The sequence below is a fragment of the Cuculus canorus genome, chromosome 6 (genome assembly GCF_017976375.1).
Source record: "Cuculus canorus isolate bCucCan1 chromosome 6, bCucCan1.pri, whole genome shotgun sequence".
NCBI classification, from domain to species: domain Eukaryota; kingdom Metazoa; phylum Chordata; class Aves; order Cuculiformes; family Cuculidae; genus Cuculus; species Cuculus canorus.
In genome coordinates, this window is record NC_071406.1 from 5816510 (window position 1) to 5837484 (window position 20975).

The window sequence follows — 20975 nt, forward strand, 5'->3', positions numbered from 1 at the left end:
GTGAAAATGCTGGAGCTGGTAAATATGCCTGGGAAACTGAATTCTTCATTAACACTGAAAATCCAAGACTATGGTTTGAATTGCCAAGAAAGGGACAATAATTAATCATACTAATTGGAGAGGTTGCAGTCAAAGAAATAATTTGGCTTGAAGAAACATTAAATGCAAAGGAGATGAACCTTTGTCATAAAGACTTTATATCCTCTTCTGGGCTACTACAGAACAACCCGCACACTCCTCACCTTCTGATCCACTTCACGGGTACTTTCTCCTGCACTGTCCTTCTTCACCCTGATGTCCAACATGCTGTTTCTTTCCAATTTGGACAGCATTCCAGGCTTCCAAACTGTGGATTCTTATTTTGAGTAACCCATGCAAGCCCAACTGATATGGCACAGAGAGTCTTAATTATCCATCTTATAATATCCTCGATACACAAAGATTGAAAGCAAAGAGGAAAACAAATGACTAAACACACTAACACCAAACAGGAAAAAAATGTATTTATGTACTTCACTTTGATTTGTAATTTTAGGCAATAGGAAGAATAATGTCTAAATTGCTCAAAGAATTAAATACTGTAGAGGTTCAGTGCTTGCAATCCCAAATGAAGTAGTTTTTTTCAGTCACAATATGTACAACTGGTTATGCTGGTTCATACCTAAGACTCATCTTGCCTTGTATTCTGTCTGTGGTAGTGACTGAAAGCTCTATAGGGAAGAACATGTGAGCAAAGCAGGCTTGTAATCAAACTTCTTACATCCTCTAACATTTTGAAAATCAGAGATATTGTGAGTCAACTATGCCTCATCACAATAGCCCTTGATGGATTTCAGTCTCCTTTAACCTTTGTAAAGTCTGCACAACATGGTGCAACAAGGACTTCCACAGCTCACAGACCTCCTTGCAAAAACACCTACATTTTTATTTTCAATCTGCTACCTGCAATAATCCTCTTATTTTGAGTGTTGGAGGAGACAGAATAATTTCTTCATATTCACAATCTATGCCACACGCAGTTACATGCACGTAGAACAGCTGAGCCCTGACAAGAGCAGGATGGATTCAATCTCATTTTAAAGTTTTCCAGTTTAGCATTTGAAATATGTTAATTTTACCTTACAATAGTAGCAGTTTTGATATGGCTTGGTCTTCTGTGTTGGTGTTTGGTTTGGGGATTTTTGGTTGGTTGGTTTGTTTGGTTTTAATTTAAAGATGATTATTTTTATGAACAAAGTTTGATATAATTCAGTTATATGGTTGCAAGCTGAGTATATTAAAGATATACATATGTTAGTGCTATTAATAACATGTTATCATTTATAGTTCATTTTTTTAAGTGCTTACAATGCAAAACTTGTATAAAGGATAATCTCTTTTTTGCTTAAGTGCTCCATAGTCATATATATTTTACTTAGTCTACATTTGCTACTGTGTGTTACAGGACATGTTATATCGAGTAAATTGTTCAGCCTGAATGCATTTAGTCTTCTGTGGTTACTTTCTGACCTAGACAACTGAAGTAGAGTAAGGAAACACATGCTTATTAAGGCACGTCTGTTGTGTTTTAAAGAACAGTAAGGAGAGTTAATTCATGCTTTTTGTCCAGGCAATTAAAAGAAGCCAGTACATTATGGTAATCCTTGCTCACAACGTGAAGGTCTTGAAAGGCCCTTCTTGAAAGGCCTTGTTTGAGCTAGAATCTGCAGAAAGCTGTGTGCAATCTTAGAAAGTGATTATAATCTGCTTTAAAGGTTATATATCTTTCAGGTCTTTATTAACATAATGTGTCAATATTAGCGTGACTGCTTTCTGCTTCCTCACTTTTTTAATATTAATTTTATTTTTAGCCTAAAGAGTCAAAGTTGTTTTTTTTCTGGTGATGAAGAATAAGTTCTTTGAGACATTTGAAGGATCCATTATATAAACTTAAACTTCCTTCAACAGGCTGATAATTTCCAGCATCGGTGACAGCCTGCCAAGCTCTAAAACGCCTAGCTAATACTTCATGAAAAGCAAGTTTCTCCTCATCTGGGATTTTATCACTCTCAGACACACACACTTGCACGCAAATGCTCCAACACACTCGTATATGGAATTAAAATCCCCAAACAGCAATACAGTGCAATTAGCGTTTTAATTCATAAGGATTGACATTTGAATCAAAACTCTTTTAGGGTACATATGTAATATTTTGGGGTTTGGCTTGTTTTCTTTTTAAGCCTTCTTCCTATTTTTTCATATCCATTTAGAATGATTTCCAAAATGAAGTCCCAGTTAAGTATGGACAAACGAGGAACCCAAACCAACCAGCAGCTACCTCAGGCAGTCATACAAATACCTGAGAAGAGGCCATGCCCTGTTGCAGTACATCAATGAATCTCAATAATTATTTGAAGAGAGAAATATGAAAATTGAGTTATCATGATATACATCTTTGTACCACGCCTGTCTGAACTTCCACGTGTTAATGTGGCCTTATTTTAGAAAAAATGGAAAGCAATTTGGTGTTGAATACAGCAATGATAAAATGTGTGAACTTTTCAGGGTTTCACTAGTAAAAAAATAAGGGTTTGCGCTTCCTCCTTTGAGTTGAGTAAATCAGTCTTTCTGAAAAATCAGGTATTTGTTACACAGCTTTCCCAAATCTATCTCTTTGTTATATCTTAGTTGCAGTAGCTTAGGGTCTTTGCCAGCTCTTACTAACATGGAGAAGGAAATACGAGACAAACAAGTCTGGCTTCTAAGACGTTGCAAAATGTAAGCTGCTGTGAGAGATCAGTCAACTTAAAGGAAGCGTAAAGCTTTCACGGTGGTGAAGAAGACAGAGCCTTGCAAACTTTAAAATATTTTGTATAAAGAAATAATTAAATATTTCTTCGTGTTTGCTAAAAGTAGAGTAAGAAGAGAATAATTAACATTCAAGTGGTAATCATAACTTTAGACTGTGCATAGATAAAGTAAAAAAAAAAATCCAGCTTTTCTTTACAAGCATAAAGAGAACAATGCTAGAAAATGGATTTAGCATCCTTGAGAACTAGATAATTCTTTATCAAGAATAAGAAAAGATATATTGCGTGTTCTCTTCATCTTAGCAGGTGGCTGAAATGAGGGGATGTCATCTCTGCTTTCTGTGTATTACTGATTCAATCTTGGTATTTCTATTGAATGTGGAGGATAAATAGAATATAATCTGTCATTAGTCCTTAGGACTCATTTTGTGGGCAGATGTGTTAATGGGAGATTGTAAACTTTACTAGAAATACTCTGATAAACATAGGATGTATTGTTGGTTTGAAACTTTATCTTTTGCAAAGCTACAGAAGATAAATACAGGAGTGTCTTCTTTTTGGAGGGAGGGGGGATATTTTTATGTGACGTAATGTTTAAAGGTTTTAAAGTGCTTGCCACTATATGCAAGTAAGTAGATGCCAGTATATGTAAGTATTTGAAATGCCATGAATGAAGTGTCATTGACTGTCATCTTGGGAAACATGCTAAAAAAGGTATTTGGGGAGATAACAGCTTACAATCACGATAGTGGCTGAGACTAAGTGCAAATAAATGGAAAAAGGCAGTAGTGTAATGACCAAATTTTTGAGTGTACACAGCTGAATTCCAACACCATTTACCTCCACCTTCTTTATATTCAAGGGTAGTTTTGGCTTATCACTCTAGTTCCAGAAGCGTGCCTAAAACAAACCACAAAAAGCAGTAGTTAGGGCCACGGCATCAAATCTAATACCTCTACTTTGTCATCCTTTCCATTTCACAGGCAGAGAAAGTAGGTTGATTTAAGCTATTGTTTCAGTTCTACTTCATTCCGTCAGTTATTAGAACTCGGTGAGTTGTTGTGATAGCAACATGAAGTCTGAACTGACATGCTATGAAATAGCCTAATGGAAAATTTAAAAGATTCTATTGAAATATTATCACAGTGGCATGTAATTTTAAATATGTCATTGAGGCTTTTACGCAGCAAACTTTTTTCTTCCCCAAAGAAAATGTCACTGATACCTTTTTAATTTACTTCATTTCATCTCAGACCTTAGAACCTGAAATAATTACTGAGGAAATAAAAAGTATAAATAAAACTCAGAAGCAGCTCCTTCGTGATGGAGTAGTTCAGGATATTCATGCATCTCCAAGAGGCTTTGCCTGTAATGCTACTCTGTAAACAGGAAAGCTCATTAAAAATATGCTGCGTGAAGAAACTTAATCTCAGTTTAGCTTTATATGCTTTATAATATTTCACTTTGTAAAAGTAGACTCCTAATCCAATACATCAGAAAGCGAATATGTAAGTCAAAATGCAAAGTTTTCTCTCAGGTGTGATTAGTCTTAACTTATTATATACAAACATAACTTTTGAGAAATAGATTTTATGTATTTTTTTATTAAAAATGTTGTTTAGTCTGATCTGATCTTTTGTAAAACAATTTTACAGTTAAATTCTAGTAAAGGTCAATGTGATTTTTGAGATTCAATGCAATAATACCCTCTCTTCAAACTAAGTTTTCATCACTTCTGAATTTCGTATTTTTACTTTAACTGACTGTGTATGCAGTCCGTATTTTAATTTTATCAAATTTATAAGCATATATCTTTTGATGTGAATGGATAAATAGAATCTTAAAGAATGGGATATGAGAAATTAGTTATTTCTGAAAGTAACGTTTCGAGTATTATGGTTGCTCCTTCTTAAATGTTCCTAGCAATATTGTCATGTCACTGTTGAGTAACACTCTTTTCCTGTTTACAGTCTGTCTGCAATGATGTAAGTGATATTCATCTTAATTACAGATAAAAAAACTTGTGGGCCTCATGAATTCCAGTGCAAAAACAACAACTGTATTCCAGATCATTGGAGATGTGACAGCCAGAATGACTGTGGTGATAATTCTGATGAAGAAAACTGCAGTAAGTGACTTTTACCTAAGTACACATTGTAAGGAGTGGGTTCAGTTTAACAAGATGTAAAAGGAAGCGTTTTAATTCTGATAAGCTGGACGTGTATTTTATAAAATGCCATCTGATCCAGAATTGAACATGGCCCTCCCTGAAAATCTCAAATTTTATTCATTCTTATAAAAATCTGTAGTTCCATATCACCTATGCAAAAATGCACTTCTCAATAAACTGATGAGGTCAAAATAAATTTTACAATCAAGTTAACTTTGTCAATAAGTTACACATTGCATTTCTTAACTCTCGATAGGAATCATACTACTGTGTGACAGTGATAAACACATGTTAACAATAAAGTTTAATCAAACACTACCTACCTATTACACTTGCTATATTCCTGAGCTATTTTGACTTCTTTTATTTCATGAGAAGTCCATTTCTATAATACTTAATCACATTAAGAAGTAGATGTTTTTATTCTAAATAGCTCCATCAGCCTAATTCTTTCCTACCTAGGAGGAACCTGAATGCATAATAAATCTCTATAATACCTTCCGAGTTAACTTTCACTGAGTTAATTCAGATGTAGTTCTTGGGAAGAAATGGCAAATGCTTAATGGTTTTATCTAATAATCGTTGTCTTTGTAAAATATTTCAAGAGCTGAGTTCCACCAATAATTCTGAAGCACCTTCTCTGCAGTTATTTCTGTTCTTTTTTCTTTTCTTTTTTACTTAGAAATCCAAGAAATTAATATCTTTTTGTGTAGGTAATCTTGAGTGCAAATTCCTGCTTGTATGTCATGAACGTATATTTAGAATCTTCAAGGTAAAAACCTAGAAATCTTAATAAATCAGTCATTATCGTGCTGAGTAAGTGCTGTCTGCCTCTTCCTCCAATTCGTACACGGAGTCCACAGGTAGAGGATATCTGAAGGCTACCTCATTCTGCATGAAAGATTGAAGTGGCTTTGTCTACCTTTTACTTACTATCTGCATTTGAAAATATTGAGTTACTGCAATTAACAGTGCCGTAGTTTTCATATGTAAGTGTTTCATCTAAGAGGGAAAATATCATGTGGCTCAGTAATCACTCAGAGCCCATCATTGCTGTACCTTGGGCAGTGGAGAGCTCACACAAAAGCTTTCTTAGCTTTGTGGGAGATTTTACTTAGGAAATGATTATTAGTGCCAGTGGGATTTTTCCATTTACATTTATACTATAAATAGCAAGAAATTATTTTATGTTCTTTTATCTTCATGTATAAATCACAGAAGGAGATATGATTTTGCTATGGTGGTGTATAGTCTACGTGACCAGATAAACTTTTGAACATTTGAAAATTTAAAAAAAAAAATAATAGTAACTGCCACAAAACATAATTGCTGTTTGCCGAATAAGTGTCAAGCACCTGATTTGAATTTGTCCATGTCTGAAGTGGGATTTATTTATCACAGACACAGCCAGTTCGTCAAACTAAAGGCTGGAGAGGTTGAATTGTAGTTTGTGTTAGTTTTTTTTTTTAATACCTTCTTTTGCTTATCAAATGAATATCTCACTTCTAACTGTTAAATCCCATATTCTGCTCTTTAAATTAAATGCAGTAGGCTGACACAGCTGTAAAATTCAAAGTCTTGGAAGCATTTGGAAAATGCATAATGTTGTTCGGTTGTTTGAAAGAGATGTATAAAATTCTTTAGAGACTGTCAAGCCACTTGTAGAATAAAGTGTAATGAAACAAATATATGTGAAATTAGAACTTCAAAAGTGTTTGACAAAATATATTATATTTCACATTATGATAAGTTGTTCATAGCATACGTGAATATACAAAGGGCTTGGCAGGCAACTACACCAGAAAATGAGTTGTTTCTCAAGAATGCAGAGTGAATTTGTTGAATTATAGGAATTCAGCTCAAGTATTTACATTTGTCTATGTAGTTTCTTCTCGTGCATGCACAGCATCCTGGTGAAGTTATCGGGAGTGAAACTGTGTGCGTGTTAAAAAATATCACATATGGGTGTGAAAAAATATTACTGGCGTAATGCAAATAGTTGTACCTTTTATGACTTTGTTCTTTAAGTGTGTTTGCCTTTTAGCCTCTTGGCCTTTAACTATGTTTGTCGTATAATCTGTAGAGGGAAACATCTTTCTTAGCTTATTTCTTTACTTTCTTGAACTTCCTGTATAACATTTAAATAGCTGAATGTGAATCTGTTGTGCTACTTAAAAAAAACAATAATGCCGGAAAGTTATTGGATGAAATTATACCCTCTCCCATGACTTTATATCAGAAACGGTGGGATAAGAGCAGCTCATAGAAGAGGTGAAACAGTCATGTTGATGGAAACCTAGGCAAGGACACATGGGAAACAGGGTTTACATGGGAGAGAGCAGTACTGATGGAAACTTATAATAAGTTTTCCATAAGTATCATGAAATGGCAGCTCAGTCTTCCATTGAATATGTACAAATTTGCAAGACATTTTTAGAACATTAAAGCTGAGGAAGTTTTGACCCTCCCATATAAGGAAGAGGTTTTAGGAAGGTTATAGGTCCATACTGAGTTAGTGCTAAGTGTAGTAGAATGCATTTTTAACTCTTCTTAAGAATGTAGTATCATTTTGGAAAGGGAATTTGCTTTTAGAGTTTATTTGGATTTTTTAAAAGCAAATTAAGGTAAAAAGAGTACTCTCTTCTTCATGGAATTTCAAAATGGACAATTCCTCAGTAATGACTGTCTTATTCCTACTCAAAAGAAGACACCAATAGTGTTTTAATGAATTTAATTTAAGAAAATATAGTGCCCTGCAAAATAAACCTAATAATGCTGTAGAAAGACATTCAATCAGTGTAGAAATATTACTGCTGCTAAAGAGTCTTCTCAATGCTCTTTTGTTGTTCCTAGAAGTTGTAAAGAGAACAAATTAGTTCATATTGTCCTGGGATAAGTTTGTGTCACAAATGCAATAAGAACTAGCATTTATTTAATGTTTAAGTGAAAATGTTTCAAAGAAGCATAAGGAGAGAAAGTAAGCTGGAATGTCTCGTAATGCCATTTTGAGTAAATTTTGAGTGAACAGTGCTGTAGATTCATGTTCTTTACAACGCTTAAGGCTTGCTGCAAGTCAGCCAATGGCCACCATCAGTTTTGTAGAAGCAGCTAGGTGTCAGTGCTAGCCAAAGGCAAGTATGCCACTTTAGTATGATCAAATGATGTCTACCAAAGATTTCTTTTATTTACAACTACCAGTGTAGATTAACAAAGACTTCTGTATCAGTACATCAGTCTCCTCAAAAATAATTTCAATTCATTACTTAGTGCAATATCTTTGCCTATGAAATGCAAAATTGAACCTCAAGTATGAAATAATTTCTTATGAGGTCCTTTTCTTGCTCCCACTTAAGTTGATGACAAATGTCTACAGATTATTTTCAGACTTTAATATGTAAAACAAGTAGATCATTTTATGCCCTTTGTTTCATATAACGTTCTTTCTAATAATTCAAAAATGCTTTTCTTGAGAAGGAGTTTCAGTGTCTTTGTAAAGCAGAAGCTGAAGACACTGCTTCATTAGTGATATGGAAGTCTATTAATACTTACTGCTTTCGCTAAGAGCCTGAGCACTGATGGGAAAGTACTCTTCTATGTTAGTATGTAAACCACAGAGATGTATTCCAGCAGCAGAAGCAATATTCCTGCGAACAGAATTGAGAAGTTAGCTCATTGTGTATATTTTTCTAGAATCACATCTCTGTTTATAAATAATGCATTACCAGTATAGAAAATGTATTTGCTTATATTTTGCAAATCAATACAGAAACATGAGTGCTGTTTATTCACATGTGAACTATTTTTTCCACAAATTTATTTCCTTTACATAATTTATCATATTGTGAACTTAACGTTTCCTGGCTTGTTGACAGCAAAAAGAATCAAATGTTACTGATTTACTAACATTTATACAACGAGCTTTTGCTTTGAAAGAAATTAGATGTAGTATGTGTATAATCTGAGTCCCTGTAAGTGCTAACCTTTGATTTGCTAAATGTAACATTGCTGGAGAACTGATGCAATTGCTGTAAATTTGCTCTTATTATGACTTTCCTACAACTTCAGAATGAGAAGTTGTGCCTACCTGAAAAATGAAATTTCTCTGGAAGACTTTTAAACATAGCAATTTTGACTTTTTCATGAAGTAAATTAAAAAACAAAAAAGGTGCAAAGTTCCTTAAAACAATTCCTTTCTTGAAACAGTTTTTGATTTTTATAAATGCAGAAAAAAAAAATAGATTCAGCTTTACGGTAGATCTGTGCAACTCACACCTTCCATAATTAGCTGAATAATCCTTTAGCATTACCCAGTCCATTGGTACTGTCTGTTCTGTCTCTCCGCTTTCTTTTTTACCCTAGCTCCATTGATTTAGTCACTGTCATTTGCCATTTGCCTGAAGTCCTTTCCCATCTCTCATTTTCAAAGGTATTACTTTTAATCCTTAGTCTTGATTATACGTTATTTACATAATTCAATGTTTACCGTGCTGGAAATAATCCAATGAATAATCCTTGTTTGCTTTTTCAGTCCTGCCTTCCCAAAGCTCTCGGACAAAATCTAAATTGCATGTAGAGACTTGCTGAAATTCTCCTTGATCCCCCACTACTTCTCTACTTTTGTTTAATCTCGTGGTCCAAAGCCTAGATGTTAACTCCATTTTATCCAATGTCTTTTGTAATGGTTCTCATTTTCAGGAGGAAAGCACGCAGTATTCCACTGGGGTTTTCTTTCACACCGATCCCCTCGCCAGTGGTTTTGTGGCAGCAGTAGCACAAACGCAGAGCGGTGCAGACAGTGAAGTAAATGGGCTGAAACAGCCAATCTCGCCTTCTCAGCATTACTCCATCACTCCCAGCCGCCTGCTTCTCCTGTTGCCTTTGCCTGTACCTTGAATTAATTTTGTGTCTATTCTTCCCCTTTATTGTGTCCACTTTTTATAATGACTTCAGACCACTCTCTGTTTTGTTTCTTCCCAGGGAGTTGAACAACATACTCATTTATCATGTAACATCCCACTTTCTTTCCAACCATTAGTCTATCTGTAATATCCGTAAGCTCCTTAGATTCTTTTACCTTTATTTTTTTCTTCTCTGTTTTCTAACAAAGTGACAGTAGTGGATTTTTTTTATAGAAGTATACTATGCATTTGCTTTTGCAACTCACTGTATTCTCATTCTGTTAAATCTCTAACAATTTTGTCAGTATTTAAGTCAGTGGATAATGGTCATTCTTCCTCCCATACTTAATATCTGGAAAACAGATTTCACTTGAAACTCCAACCCTTACCTCTTAGACACTCCACTTACCATCTCAATACTGTTCCTCTGAACGCTTAGCCCAGGGGAAGCTGACTCTTGACACACACACATATCTTAAAAGGTCTGCGATAAATGATATGCTATTATGTGACAAAAAGTCAAAGATCTCCTTAGTTCTAATTACACTGGTGCAAAATTAATTTCTACTCTGTGCTATGTATCTCACAAAATCTGTAATAACACACATGCTTTGAAATGAATAATATTTATATTGTCAGAATCATATAATTTTCCAAAGAAATTTGATAGAGAAATGAAAGTATTTTCATTATTAAATTACTACATGTAAAGGAAATTTACTTATAAAGTATTATGAAACAAATCCTGCAGAAAGTCTGCAAGTGGTTTTGACTTTGTTATAGCCATTCATTGATTGATTGAGGGGGCTTATGTATAAAATATTTTATGGAAATGCTAATAAACCTAGGGTTGTTGCTTTTCTTTATTCAGAGCCTCAAACGTGCACTTTGAAAGACTTTCTGTGTGCAAATGGAGACTGTGTTTCAGCAAGATTCTGGTGTGATGGAGACTATGACTGTGCAGATGGCTCAGATGAGGTAGGCTACTTCCAGGAAAAATGTTCCTTTATAAATTGAGTTTTTATATTGTTGGAGAATGGATTCCACCATATGAATATTTCAAAGAGCAGCGATGGGATTTCTAAACTTGAATCCATATATGCAAATGTCTTTACCTACTTAAAACTAAGCCTAATGAAATACTTATCCTAATGAGAGAACACAGAGATAAAATCAGCCATATTTAACAATAATCTACATCTTAGTGGCTCAACAGTGATCTGAATCTCTTCCCATCCTGGATATACTTTATGTCCTGGTTGAGGAACAACTCTTTTGACACACAGCAGTGGTTTGGTTTGGTTTGGTTTGTAAGGGTTTATTTTTTTTTTGACAAAACGCCATTTAGACTCTTTCTTGTGTAGCAAAAGCTCTCTGAATATTTTTCTGCTTTTCTATTCTTTCAAGTCCTTTTCATCCTGTCTTATTTTGTGCCAATGCTAGACATTGGGTGCTTCCCAACTACTTAGAGAGTGCAAACGACCTTTCATGAATCAAATCTATAAGGTATTTTATTTCACAAAGCATTACTGTGTTTCATAGTGTGGAGGAGTATAGGTTATAACTTCTCTGACCAACTGTATATTTACCAATGTTCACGTTAAACATTTGATCTCGTATATATGTTGTCTTTATTGTACCAGAGGTATTGTGAAACAGGCTGTTCGAGAGATCAGTTCCAGTGTTCCAATGGTCAATGCATATCAGCAAAATGGAGATGTGACGGTCATGAAGACTGCAAACTTGGGGATGATGAGAAAAATTGTGAACCAGGTACTGGTTTAAATAATGCCGAGAAATAAAATGAAGCAAGGATGAGAATGAACAAGGAGAAAATAAGTCAACCTCTCAAGATTCCTTGTGCACCAGGGGTAGAGAGGAGTGCAAAGAAGTCTGCATCTTTCTAATGTGTAGTGCTGTGACTTCCTACTCATGTTTTGAAAAAACCACTTACATAGAGCTATACAATATGACGCTTATTTTGAGTATGACAGCACTCCCCTGATTTACAACAAAAAAAATCCAGCTGTATTTTAAATAAAACTGATTAATATGTATTTCTTTTAATTGTAATAATTTGTACTTTCTAAAACCATGGGTTCTTAAAAATCAAGCTTATTTAATTAAAAACACATAACGTTAGCTAAACCCTAAGACTATTTTAAAGAATGCATTATTTTTCTATATACTCATGCTATGAATATATATATGTGTCTAGTTACCATTGCTACCAAGCATGAGGAAAACACAAAAGAAATTCCTTGTTGTTAAAACACAAATATCCTTTCACTATCATTTTACACTTATGAACCAACAGTTCAGTTTTGTCAAATATTTCATTGTAGTTTGTGAATGACTGGAAAAGCTCTGGTCAGCTACATGTTTGCTCACTGTGTTAACCAGATTAAAGCGTTAAATTATATAGCAACTTATAAATCGTCTTTCTTTTAATGCTAAAATATTTCTTTGTAACCAGCATCTCCAACCTGCTCTTCAAGTGAGTACGTGTGTGCAACTGGAGGCTGTATTTTGGCATCTTTGAAATGTAATGGAGAGTACGACTGTGCTGATGGATCTGATGAGGTACCAGGCAAATTTCTGTTGAGGTTTCCATCCTCCATGCCATCTAACGTGGAACTTGATAATATTTTTAGATCTGAAAATACTTTAAAGCTCAAATGGAGTTGGGGTTTTTTTGTGCATCCGTGGGACACTGAGATAATTTGGTTCCCTGGTAGTGACAGTGCATTACGTTTGTTTGCTTTGTGGCCGCTACTTTAAAGAGACAAATTTGTTTCCCTTTGTTGAAACGTGACTGGTTTTCCCCTGTGGTTTTGGGGAAGTTTGCTTCAGGGACTGCTCCATTCCGGCAGCATGGATACGTTTGGCTCCCTCTATCCTATAAATTCACCTAGTACGATCCTAGCAGGCACCTTCATGCCATACTTTTCCTACATGGTGCACTGTCAGTATCTTTTTACAATATCATCACCTTCATGAACAACTTCACAGGTCGATGTGGACGTGAGCCAGTTTGCACTAACTGGCTTCACGTGCAGGGTTGTTGCTTGCAAGGCAGTTGACTTTAGAAACGTAAATGTGACCCTTGTTTGCATTGCTAATTCTAAGTAACATAAAGAAGTAATATCAGAACATATACAATGTGATTACAATTTCTGTTGGACTTAAGTCACTGTTTATATTTCACATTCTGTAGTTAGGCACAACTTTATCATATTAAATACTTCAGGCAATAAAGAATTAGCGGTGGTCCGTTTTGTTAGGTTTGTATTGAAGTATGTTGTTGTTTTTCTCATTCATTAATACTTGGTTCATATCTGCATTCACGCAGATGGATTGTGTAACAGAATGTAAAGAAGGGCAGTTTCGATGCAAAAATAAGGCCTACTGTATCCCTGTCAGATGGCTTTGTGATGGGATCCATGACTGTGTGGATGGCAGTGATGAGGAAAGCTGTGACCAAGGTGAGAGACACTTTCCTTTAAAAGCTTACTTTAGCGGTTTGAGTTAACACACATTGTGAGTTTGTGCTACCCTGGCCATTGTGAGTGAGGAAATCAAAGGGGTTTTTTTCTGACAAAGAGAGTATATCAGCTTCACAAGTGATTTGCAAGACGAAGAGAGGCTTTAATTGTTTATAACTCATTGTTTCCTTCCGCAAGGACCAAAAGGTTTTGTTATTACTGGAAACATATTGTGTCTTATTAGAGAAATCTATAATAAGCCCAGTTAATTTACAGTTTTATAGACAACAATAAACTAGAAAGCCATGCAATATAACGAAAATTTGCTAAATAAGTACTCTTAAGACCCCAGTTTTCTATTTATTTCACAGAAATGAAGTGTTGCAACTAACCAGAACCCATAAAACCACATTTTGAATTCTCGTTCTCCTTATAGAGCACAACTATGCACATAAGTTGATTCACATGTAGCTAAACACCGTGTTTAGATTTTCTTTAGATTAAGCTTCCAAATATGTATTTGAGAAATACGTCCATTGGTCTAATTTTCAGAGTTGCTGCAAATTCGCAATTCTTGTTCTAATGTCTTTTCAACTGAGATTTCATATATGTACACACATATATCTGTGTATACATACAGATAGATACATGCAATCGAACATTATTAAACAAGTTCCCCATACTGTTTCTTCTGAGGATAAGACCATGCAAAAGTCTTTATTTCTGATTTTATTTTATTTTTTTAACTGAACTTTGCTTCAGCTATCAGGTAGGAGCAGCGTAAGAGTCTTAGGAAGGGTGATAATACAGTAATGGAAACAAAGAAAGAACTTCTCACTCAAATTCAAGAAATTTTACTCAGCATTTTGTCACCTTCGTTTTTTGGGGTTTTTCCCAGATTTTTTTTTTTCTTTAAATTGAGTAGTTGGGTGTACTGGTCATTTACAATCATATGACATGATGTATCTACATCAAGTACCAAAATAAATATTAATAATTAGAGATGAAACAAGCAATTGCAGAGTGAAATATACTTCACTTATTTTATCATAAGTCTATTAAGCAGCAATTACCACTGGGAAAAAGAAGTTATATGGGCAGATTAAGTTTGAAAGAGAGACCAGAAAACGAAGAAAACAGGAAGAATCTTAAAGCGATGTTTAGATGCAAAGAGGAAAACATCATATATGGAAGTGTTGAAGAATGAATTGTTTTAAGACTGAGATAAAAATGTTTTTAAAGGCTTCCAGTCCATTTTAAAACTGCTTTTAAAATATCTGGACTGTGTCTCTTTAAAAAGCAATGAAGTGTAAGTAGTAATGCACTTATTTTATTTGAAGCCCACAATATTCTTTGGATAGCATAATGGAGCTGCTGTGAACTGCAAATTGCTTATAATGCAATAAGAAGGCTTCTGCCTAGTTGGTTATTGCTATAATACTTTGTATTTATGTCACAATTATGATTTCTGTTACAGAAATCTATTATATAAAGGAATTATGACAGGCAAGGCAATCACATGAAACAAATGCCAGTTTATCTTGCTGATAACTAGTTTATTCTTCTTTGGAAATGCAGCAAACACAAATGCGGGTTTTATTTTACAGCATTCTAAAACAATCTCCATAATATTTATCTGTAGCCCACTGTGCATATTTATAAACATAGCTCTTTTCAATCTTATTATACAGCTAGAATTGTGGGTTTATTGTGATTACACACACAATTATTTATATTCATGGTTTTCATCGTGAGGAATACTTGATTTTTGTATTTTTTTTTTCTTGGGTGATAATAAAGAATGCTTTTGTTAATGTTCATAGCTTATATTTGCAATGGGAGTGAACTTTATTTGGTAACATAGTGTGAGAGTTCCCAGCATCCTCTTACACAGTGGGTATTACATGCAAATTAATTTTCTGGAAAAAAAAATTAAGCCATTCTGAACCCTTTATATCAAAAGAAAGACTTCTGTTGATTTTAATAGAGTGTGAACAGGGCACTTAATGTATAAGTAAAAAGCCACTGGAGCCTGATCTAACTATTAGAATGGGTGTAATGCGTTGAGGTAAGGCACAGTGAGAGTTTTGGTGTTATCATTTAAGAGTTCATTGTTTCCTCCTCTGCAGGTACACAGCTTTATTTCTTTTATAGCCTACTTCTCTCAGGAAGCTGAGAATTCAGCTACCGTGAAAATGTGTTACGTAGAAAATTAAATTCAAGAAGTTTTCATAACTTGGTTGATTAGTAGTGGTAAAATTTAGTGATAATTTTGAAACAAAATGCCTTCTTACTGCTGCATGTATTAAAACTGAATCCAACTTGAACCAATTTTTAAAGCTTGAGCACTCCAGCTTAGAACATTTTCTCTCACACGATGTTTCCTTTTGTTAGAGTATCCATAGTTCAATCAATATTGAAGTTACATGGTATAATTTATTCTTGCTGCATCTGTGTTCAGTAAATATCCTAACGAGAAATTTCAGAAGTTACAAAAAAGAAGAGACAGATGTCACCTAGTCTTATCTGCACCAAGTCTATTATTCCTCAGGAGAAGAAAAGATGCCACCTCATGGCTAAGGGATGGCGATCACTTTGTCTCTTCTGAACGTGATATGTCTCTCAGAAATGGGGAGTAAGAATAGGTGAAGGAATAGATATTAATGGGAAAAAAAAAACCTGGACTGAAGTTGCCTTTCATAAGTTTCACATATTTCTGTCTTCTGGATCATACCATTTTCTGATAGCACAGGTTACTGATGTACCGATGTACCGATGTACCCAGCCGAGTCTTTTCTGAAAGGTAGAATCACCAAAGAAAGTTAGAGACAGAAAGTTTAAGCATCTCCTGTCTAAAGGCAAGGGGAATCTGCCTTGCTGGTGAGTTCTCAGTGTCCATCTCTGGTTAACTGCCCTTTCTAGTCAAGCCAAATAGGTAATTTCTAGCTAACAGCTGTGAAAAGGAAGTGAAAGAAGTGTCTGGTCAAGGAAGTTGTTTTAAATGAGTATTTCTCTCTGCCTCTCCAACCCTTTCATGTGGAATTTGTTCACTTAGTTATGCTAAATGTGTCATTCTCTGTGTACAGTATGTCATAAGTGATTGTACTGGTTTTATCAAGAACTAACATTCTTTCTTTTCTCTTTCTGTTTTCCTGGGTTTTTTCCCTGTCTTCTTTTCATCATCCCAGGGGGAAACATATGTAGAGCTGATGAATTTTTGTGCAACAATTCCCTCTGCAAACTACATTTTTGGGTTTGTGACGGTGAGGATGACTGTGGAGATAACTCTGATGAAGTTGCTGAAATGTGTGGTATGATAATTAAATTTTTCAGTGCTTTACATGTATTAAAACAAGAAATGACATGTAACATGCATAAATATATACGGATGTATGTGTCTGAGTTTTTTTTATTTGATTTTTGAAAGGTTAGCTTGAAGTGTGGGATATACTTTTCGGTTGTTATTGCTATTCATGTAATTTCAGATAAGATATTTGGAAGAAATTATTCTTTTTGTGGTAATTGCACAGATGGGAAAGCATTACTTCTATATTGAAATATTGATTATCATTACCTTTCCTACTTCCTTTATTTCTCTGATACTCACTGATTCTCAAAAGGAGATGCAATTACCCTTATCACACAAAATAATTTCAGTCCTTAAATGACAAACTTATACTATAAATACTGTTCGAGTGCTATTCCATTAGGTACCTGAAGTTAAATTCAAGTATCGTTCATATATTAAGTGTAATGATGTTCTTATGCCTGCTTATTACTTTGATAAGGAGACAGTAAAGAAAGTTCAAGAATACTAGCTGGGTAATAGATTCTCTTTTTTAATATACAGTAAAGTTTCCGTGCCCTCCGACAAGGCCGTACAGATGTAGAAACAACAGGGTTTGTCTGCGGCGTGAGCAGATTTGCAATGAGGTTGATGACTGTGGTGATAACTCGGATGAAGATCACTGCGGTAGGTGATATTACCTTTCAAGGCATTCAGATCAAAGAAAACAACATGAAGGCAAACTTTGTTACAGAGATCTGCTTGTCCTTCAGTAAAGCTTAACTGGAGGTCAGTAGATCAGAGTTTGAAACTGAGAGTAATTAAGTTTGAAATAATCTCCAGTTGCTTAGCACTTCATGGTCATTCCCATCTTTATGTGTCTAAAATAAGCTAAGAATCTTAAGTACTGATTTATTTTTCTCCCATTAATTTGTAATTGCGTAGATAAAATCACATATAAAGCAAGACCATGTAGAAAAGATGAGTTTGCTTGCAATGATAAGAAATGTATTCCAATGGAACTACAGTGCGATTGGTTTGATGACTGTGGAGATGGTTCAGATGAAGAAGACTGCAAAATAAGTAAGTTTGACTGATAAGATATGGGTTTGTGATCGCAACAGAAAAAAATAGTTAACTGAGGCTTTCATCCGTGAAAAACTTACTCAACAACATAGAAGTTATTTAAAGTTATGGCTTATAGTTAAAGAAAGAGTTAATTCTTTTTGACATACCACAAAAGGAAAGCAAGTTTTATAGTAGTTCAGGTTGTAGTAGCATTTGGAGTAGTTCTCGAGTTTTTGAAGCAGTTTAGTGACATGTTTATTGCATTTTATTTCTTATCTGCAGCAAGATAAAATTTAGTATTAAATTCTTGATGTGAAATGAAGTATCTCAATTAAATACTGTCAATTAATATGCATGTGTAGTTAAATAAAGTCATGTCATATATTTCTTTAAAATTTACTTTGATGCGCTTTTAAAAGAATGATAAATTTCTCATTGTTTAAGCAAACCTACCAGGTGGGTTTTTTTTATACATTTTGTTATGGTTAGGTGTCACTGAATATACATGTGAAGATAATGTGAATCCTTGTGGAGATGATGCATACTGTAATCAAACAAAAACATCCCTACTGTGTCAGTGTAAACCTGGATTTCAGCGGAACAAGGGGAATAGACAATGTGAAGGTACTGATCTTTTCCATCATTCCTTGCTTTATTCAAAGTCAACTGTGTAGTCAATTCTCTGTGCTGGAGAAGGAGGTACAGATCACATACTTTTTTTCTACAGGGTAAAAACTGTTTCAGAGCTATGGGATTAAGGAATCAAGAAAAGAAACAGAAAGGATTTACAGGATGTAGATTTATGTGTTTTAGCTGGAGATGTTATCAAAGATCAACGTTAGTTGTGCATATAGAAAGGTTCAGGTCGGACCATTAAATGATTTTATAATTTAAGGACTAAATGGGTGATTTGAGATCTAGAAGGTTATTTAACTGAGCAATTGACATCGGCGTTTAAATTGCTATATGAGACTATTTTGAAGTGCTTAGAATAATGAAGATACATCAAACAGAAAACCAAAATGAAAATAAGCAGATTGAAAGACGAATACCTTAGAAAATGTAGTCTTAATATATAGGAGGCCATGCTTGCCAGAAAACAAGACGGAGTTGTTATGAAAGAGTTGATCAAAAAGAGAAGACAGATCTACCTTCCCAAAGAATGGTTTGTGAATTAATTTTCTCATTGGTGAGCAGTAACTTACAGGAAAAGTGGAGATCACCTCAGTGGGACTATCAAAATGAACAGATAGTTACAAAAACTTCACTGCTTGGCTCTTAAGAAAAGGGTGTTACACACAGAAGGTTTTCCAGTAAGGGGCAGTCACGTAGTTTTGACTGTAACAGAGACAGGTATGTTGGAGAGAACTGTAACAGGCATTTTCATTCTCAAACTTAATTTCAAGCTGTAATGATAAAATAGGAGAAATAATATAAAGTGTATTTCTAATTTATGTTGATTGCAGCAGAAATAACATTATTGATGATGGCAGAAGTCTTTGTTTTACTGTTGCAAGATGTAGCTATGCTTATGAGTTCTTTTGGTTCATCTGCTTTGTTCCATGATGCTCTGAACATGTTAAATAATAGTGTATTAAACTATAGAAATATTAAGTATGATTATTTTCCTCATAGATATCAATGAGTGTATGGTGTTTGGTGTGTGCTCCCAACACTGCCACAATATTAAGGGGTCCTACAAATGTGCATGTGAGAAAAATTATAAGGGGAGGAATAACAGTTGCATAGCAAAAGGTAAGGCAATACAAATCAAAACAAATTGACAGTACTACATCATTTGTTATGTACGTGGTTGGTAACGCTAATGTGTTACTTATACAATTTATTTTTTGCTCTATTTATCTTGACTAGTGCACAGAAATAATTCTCAAGACCTTTCAGATTTACCTTTCATTTCAGTAAGCAGTAAATTATTATCACATCCATGTAAATGAACTTAATTAATATGAAAGTCCGTTTCCACCTCCATCTTTCTCCATTTACAAAAATATATACACAAATAAGAAAACCATAGATTATGTATTATCAAGCAAGTAACCATTCTGGTGGAACTTTAGAAGCATGGGAGAAGAACAGACTCTTTCATAAAAATGTGTTTTAGAACTTTAGGAATTTATTCCTAAGTAGTATTTGAAGTTAATGTGTTTTGCTTTGTCTTGTTGATAAATCTTATAGAAGTCATTTCAGTGCAGTTTTTCCACATACAGTCACCTAAGATTATACTCCTCAAGCAAATCAGCCGCCTAGATCGCGGTCCAGTGAATGTAAAGAAATACGCACGTATAGATGTTATTTCTATCTTTCACAAGGCAGAGGTTTTGCCCAAATTGAGGGCAATAATTAAGTCTGGGCGTTCTTTAACTTTTAAAGAACTTTAGAAATGAAACAAGCAGTAATCCATCTGCTCGAGTAAAGTCAATGTAATCCTTGTGGATCTGTACCTGAATAACAGAAAGTGTATTCCTAGCCTTCTACCTGCAGTTTAGTGAGATTGGGGTGCAAGACCAGTGTTGACATTACAAGGTGTGTGCGACGTTACAAAGTTCCTTGTTCTTAAACACGCCTGCGTATACCTGGTGCACAACTACGAGCAGTACCTGATCTGAACCTCGTGGCCAGTAAGCACATGTCATGGATATGCGTCATAGAACCATAACGGACTGTATCACATTAATTCCAGCCCTTCCATCTTTGTACCGCATCCATCAGTAATGTAGGTACACTCGTACTGAGTAGCAGGATGGTGGTAGTCAAAGCTTGAAAGGTTTCTTACAAGCTTTGTTCACGTTTTCTTGTAGCAGACGTACCATGGAAGGATCATATGAAACAGTGATTAGTAATTTCCTCTGTACGTAACATGGACTCTATCAGGATTTAGTGTCATTGCCTGTTAAGAAGCAGTCAGATTATGACATGGAAAGAAACAAAGTTACTGATTGAATATAGTGGCTTGTTATAGAAACACGGACATAGTTGTGACGATTTATAATTTAAAAATCTGGGAATCATTATCCTACATCTGAATTTTTTGCAAGTTTCATTTCTATTGTAATACAATTAATGGTTCCCTCTGTTCCCTCCTTGATACTTGCTTTATTGGGGCTTTTCTTTCTTCTTGTATTTAGCAGGAGCTGGGGAACAAGTGGGTTGTGATATTTCATACACGTGAGGAAATTTGTTGGATAGACATTATTGGAAGTTGATTCTCTATGAATAAATGTGATATAAATCAGAAAACTAAAAAACTGCAAATGC

General features: G+C 34.7%; 1 protein-coding gene across 1 annotated transcript in view; it reads left to right on the forward strand.

The window, feature by feature from the left end:
• The window catches only part of LRP1B (LDL receptor related protein 1B), a 722645-nt gene that overhangs the window by 641191 nt on the left and 60479 nt on the right, over nt 1-20975 (forward strand). The window contains exons 67-76 of the mRNA XM_054070318.1: nt 4804-4920; nt 10732-10838; nt 11504-11633; nt 12337-12443; nt 13213-13345; nt 16534-16656; nt 17196-17318; nt 17577-17714; nt 18189-18323; nt 19335-19454. Coding sequence (XP_053926293.1) covers nt 4804-4920; nt 10732-10838; nt 11504-11633; nt 12337-12443; nt 13213-13345; nt 16534-16656; nt 17196-17318; nt 17577-17714; nt 18189-18323; nt 19335-19454 — 1233 coding nt within the window. The remainder of the gene's footprint in view (nt 1-4803; nt 4921-10731; nt 10839-11503; nt 11634-12336; nt 12444-13212; nt 13346-16533; nt 16657-17195; nt 17319-17576; nt 17715-18188; nt 18324-19334; nt 19455-20975) is intronic.